General features: G+C 47.6%; 1 protein-coding gene across 1 annotated transcript; it reads right to left on the bottom strand.

The window, feature by feature from the left end:
- Positions 1–593: 593 nt before the first annotated feature.
- On the bottom strand, positions 594–4,812 carry NEFL (neurofilament light). The gene is made up of 4 exons (XM_029203539.1): positions 3,693–4,812; positions 2,554–2,678; positions 1,812–2,161; positions 594–1,173 (listed from the first exon to the last, which is right to left on the bottom strand). The coding sequence occupies exons 1-4, from the start codon at positions 4,737–4,739 to the stop codon at positions 1,031–1,033; spliced, it is 1,665 nt and encodes a 554-aa protein (XP_029059372.1). The 5' UTR covers positions 4,740–4,812; the 3' UTR covers positions 594–1,030.
- Between the last annotated feature and the right edge of the window lie 404 nt (positions 4,813–5,216).

The raw sequence follows: 5,216 nt of genomic DNA, 5'->3' as shown, positions 1-5,216 counted from the left end.
CAATCATAAGCTCAGGATTGCAGGCAACATGTTTGCAGTGGCAAATAAACTTTGATATTCTTACTCCATCCAAAATTATACAGAGATAATAAATTATTCCTTCTGATTGTATCATTTGCTTGGGTTTCAACTGCTGCTCATGACAATATATTTTAAATGTGGTTATAGTGCTAGGTGGGTTAGGGTTATGGGATTCATATTCTATCCATACTGCATTTATTATTACATACTAGTGTTAAAGTTACCTGTTTACCATAGAGCGTATATTTATCACATAATTTCAGAATGGCCTCCAAGAAAGCCACTCCCAACATTATATAGGACACTTATGGGGCATAGTATATAGCTATTTATCAAAGAAAACCCCAGAGATTCTCATTTTCTCGAGCTTATTATCAGTAAGCTTTTTGAGGGGAGAGATTTCATGAATGCTCGTGACCTAGTTGCATCCTCAAAATTACCAATTAAGGGGGGGGGAATGCATTGTTAAAATTTTGACTTAAAAAAATTTGGAGGTCAATAGCCCACTTCTATGTGTCTTATATTGGTGCCTTCTTTAAGATATTCGAATTAAGTCAACAACCACAGCAAGGAATGTCATCCAGTGTAACTTTATTTACTATTTATTAGCACATAATTCAAGGCCTTTAATTTCTAACCACCAAAGGTTCGAAGGACTATTTTTTTTCCATGACGTTTAACATTAACATTAGTGAATTCATTTATTCAGGGTTTGTTTTTTTTTATTGTAAACATCTGAATTTTTCACATTGCCATAGATCCTGAACTCATAAGCGTGGACCATGCACAGGCTGGCAGCAAGCCAGGAAGCCACTCTGCAAGCAAACAGATACTCTGCGGAAGGAGAAAAGTCATAGCACAACATTTAATGCCCAACCTAAGTCATCTCAGAATTATACATATATTGACTTCTTAATTCATATAGTATCTGCAACTCAACTGGTTGGTTGGTGATGGGATTGACCTGATTTCAGGAGAATTATTCCTGGAATAGTTAAGGAAAGGGGGTTCAATCTTTCTTCTTAGTGGCTTGTTCCTCCCCAGCACCTTCATCTTTTTTTTCCTCCTCCTCAGCTTCTTTGGTTTCTTCTGCTTCTTTGCCTTCACCTCCTTCTTCTTCCTCCTTTGCCTTCTCAGATTCTTCCTTGGCAGCTTTAACATAAAAAGCAAATGTACAAACTCCAAATGCAGCGTGAGTCCAATCAAAACATTTCTGCTAAGGTTTTGTGGAGAAACACAAATGTCAAAATACTTCCCCCAAACCTCTCAGCTCCTTTCTCCCAAAATACATGCAACTGACAATGCCTGCCGGGAATAATTTGCCACTGAACACATATTTAAATAGAATGAGATTATGTCTAGGTACTGGATGCTCTGCTCTCCTCCAGGACCTTGGTTTTCTTTTATTGTGTGTTTGGTGTTCGTTTTTGTTCTTTAGGACACCAAATGACTGAGTTAAATGAATGGATTTTAAAATGTTTAATTAGGAATAAAAAGACAGCAGGAGGAGAATTTTTTTTTTTTTAAGTTCTTTTCAAAAAAGTACCAAGCTAATTAGAGATGTGTGTCTCTGGGAAGCCAGCCAATCTGAGAAATGACGTGCTTATTACTAAAGGTCTCTTGAAGCAATAGATCAATGTATTATTTAAGATTCTAAACTCATGTATGAATAAAACTTCCTTGGCATAAGCAAGGCTTCATTTATCTTATCAATGTCCTAACAAATATTCATGCCCCGGCTGAACCTGGAGTTGCAGGGTGGGTTTGGTTTGGTTTGGTTTTAATCCTACCTTCTTCCTCTTGGGCTCCCTCCTCTTCAGCCTCAGCTTCAGCCTCCGCCTCCGCCTCAGCCTCAGCCTCTTCCTTCTTCTCCTCCGCCTCAGCTTCTCCTTCAGAGGGGGGCTGGTCCTTGGCTTCCTCAGCTTTCGCAGGCTCGATGGTCTCCTCCACCTCGATCTGCTCCTCCTGGACGTGGCTGGTGTAGTAAGATGGGAAGGAGCGGGCGGACATCAAGTAGGAGCTGGTCTGTAAACCACCATAGGCAGATCGGCCAAAGACCTGGGAGCTCTGGGAGTAGCCGCTCGTTATGCTGCCCACGCTGGTGAAACTGAGCCGGGTCTCCTCACCTTCCAAGAGTTTCCTGGGGGAGGCAGGGAGAGGGTGGGGTTAACAATCATGAACACAGGAAGTGTGCTGAGCCCAACAACCAACACCTTCCCCAGTGCCACCCTGAAAGCCAAAGGCAGGGTTGGAAATTATCAGAACTTAGTAACTGGGGATGTTGTGACTGAGACCAGGAAAAAACCAAAAACCCCAAAAACACCTTAAAATAACCCTGTCTGTTAGACTTTAAATGTAATGGGAAGCTAAGAACAGGTCTCATTATTACAGGATAAATTCTCTTGGAAAAGGCCAAAAGGTGAACACAATCATTTCAAAGGACTATTTTTGAAGATTTCTGATTCAACAGAAAGGAAGTCTGATTTCCTTCCTAAGGTTGAAGGGCTGCTACCTTTGCCCCTCCATTTTTACCTGTAAGCTGCAATCTCAATGTCCAAAGCCATCTTCACATTGAGGAGGTCTTGGTATTCCTTGAGGTATCTTGCCATTTCACCCTTTGTGGTTCTCAATTCATTTTCCAATTTGTTGATTGTGTCCTGTTGGAAGACAAAAAAAAAATACAAGCGTAAATCCTTACTGCTATTACTTTACTATAGCTGCAAGGGCATAGTTTTAATTAAAATCAAAGTGCACACCTTAGATAAAACCTCCCCTGAAACAACGGCCTTTTCTCTTTTTAAACCTTTCTTTGCTTGCCTAAAAAAATCCAGCTTCATAAAGCATGAGATGAAAGCAAAAAATTATTTAAAAAAAACTAATAGAAGAATTTTTTTTGTTTTTGTTAATTACTACAGTCTAATGATTATCATAAAATGCCTGCAAGGAACTAAACAGATTTGTTTTTTTGAAAACTTTGTTTCTCATTCACTGACTAACTCTATCCAGGTTACATACAAGAAATCCACTTCTTTATAGGAGAAGGAAGTAGATAAATTTAATTTTTTTTATTTTCTCTAAAATATTTTCTATGTATCTATATTATTTTCTCTTCTCTCCAGAAAATGGAGAAAAAGAAACGTTTTACTATGACCATCATTACCTGCTACAATTTTGACTGTATTCCTGTCTACCTGCTATGCGAAGGGAGCGGTTGGTAAAATTAGTCTGAAATCATGCTGGTCACAGAACTAATGGGAGTTCGTCGCTGTGTCTATTAATCAGATGGTCCAATCTGTGCAGCAAAGCAACTTGTGGTGAATTCAGGACAGCAGAGAGGCAGGCCAGAGGCAACGCCCTGCTCGCATCCCTTCTCCCACCCCACCCAACCCCCTGCAGGGCTGGGCAGCTTTAATGCGCAACAGAGATTCAACTGCACCCTGCACGTCTTCGCAGACTGCGGTGGCGCCCGCACCCCGCCCTCCAACTGCCCCACCCGCTCCCACACAGCCTCCAAGGAGCCAAGTTCTACCCCCTAACAGCTGCATGCAGATGCCTCATTTCTAATCTCCACTTTCTAGGCGCGCCCTCCACTCTCCCCCCACCCCCCGCCCATCCTAACTCGATTCTGCAGCCCCCTCCCCGCCTCCACAGTGTTTTGCCCGGTGCCATACCTGCATAGCACTAATGTCGGCGTTCTGCTTGTCCTCCAGCTCCTGCAGCTGCTTCTCCAGCGCTTCGTTCATGCCCCGGCATGCTTCGATCTCCAGGGTCTTGGCCTTTAGCAGGCGGCGGCTCTCGGACACCTCGTCCTTGGCGGCGCGCACCGCATCGGTGTTCTTGGCGGCGCTCTCGGTCAGCACGGTGAAGCGGCTCTTGAACCACTCTTCGGCATTCTGCATGTTCTTGGCGGCCAGCTTCTCATACTGGGCGCGGATGTCCTTGAGCGCGGCGGAGAGGTCGGGCTTGGAGGACACATCCATCTCCACGGAGATCTGCGCGTACTGGATCTGCGCCTGCAGCTCGGCGATCTCCTCTTCGTGCACTTTCTTCAGAAAAGCGATTTCGTCCATCAGGCTGTCGATGCGCTTTTCGAGCTCGGCGCGGGCGAGAGCCGCTTCGTCGGCCCCTTTGCGCGCTTCCATCAGCCGGCCCTCTGCGTCCTCACGGCTCAGCACCTCCTCTTCGTAGCGCGCCTGCAGGTTGCGCAGAGTCTCCTCCAGCCCTTCGCGCTCGCCCTGCAGCGCCTGCTTCTCGTTGGTGGCGTCTTCCGCCGCCAGGCGCAGGTCGCGGATCTCCTGCTCGTACAGCACCCGGAAGCGGGACGGCTCGGAGTGCTTCTGGCGCAGCACCAGCAGCTCGGCTTCCAGGACCTTGTTCTGCTGCTCCAGCTCGTGCACGCGCTCGATGAAGCTAGCGAAGCGGTCGTTGAGGTCCTGCAGCTGCGCCTTCTCCTGGGTGCGGATTGACTTGAGGTCGTTGCTGATGGCGGCTACCTGGCTCAGGTCGAGGTTCTCGAGACTGGGCAACAAGGAGCCGGAGCTGGAGGAGTAGCTGCGGCGCACGGACAGCGAGGAGGAGACGGGCGCCGAGTAGCTGGAGTAAGCGGAGCGCGCGGTGCTGTAGCCGCTGCGCACGCTGGAGATGTGCACCCGGGGCGTCTCCACATAGCGCCGTTTGTAGGAAGTCGAGTAGTACGGCTCAAAGCTGAAGGAACTCATGTTGGCGGTCGGTGCCCCTCTGGCCGGCGGCGGAGATGGGGGCCTAGAGAGAAGAACGGGGGAGAGAGGGAGAGGGGAGGATGGATGGCTGTGTGCAGTTCGGCTCTGTCCTGCCACCCCTATTTATACTCGGAGAGGATTCTGACGCAGCCTTAGATCGATCACTGCGCGCCGGGCCAGAGGGGGCAGAGCGCTGCTGCAGCCGAGGGGAGGATTCTGCGCAAAAGGAAGGCGGGGGCGAGCCACAGGCCGCGAGGATGCTGCGGCTTCGTCCTCTGCACTTTTCTCTGAAGGCTTCTGTTTTCTGTGAGACCCCGTACCCCCTCACTCATTTCCTTTCCCTACCCCCACCCCATCCTACTTATTCCTTGATCCCTGTATCACTCGGATTCGATCGTGACCCCAATAACAAGTTCTCATTCCCTACTGACACCTTAGTTTTCCATATGCCTGGAACCTCGGAGACACCCTCCCCCT

The sequence above is a fragment of the Monodon monoceros genome, unplaced genomic scaffold (assembly GCF_005190385.1).
Source record: "Monodon monoceros isolate NGI ecotype Baffin Bay Population unplaced genomic scaffold, NGI_Narwhal_1 Super_Scaffold_5, whole genome shotgun sequence".
Lineage (NCBI taxonomy): Eukaryota > Metazoa > Chordata > Mammalia > Artiodactyla > Monodontidae > Monodon > Monodon monoceros.
Note: the sequence above shows the minus strand (reverse complement) of the source record. Positions and strands in the feature narration are given on the sequence as shown.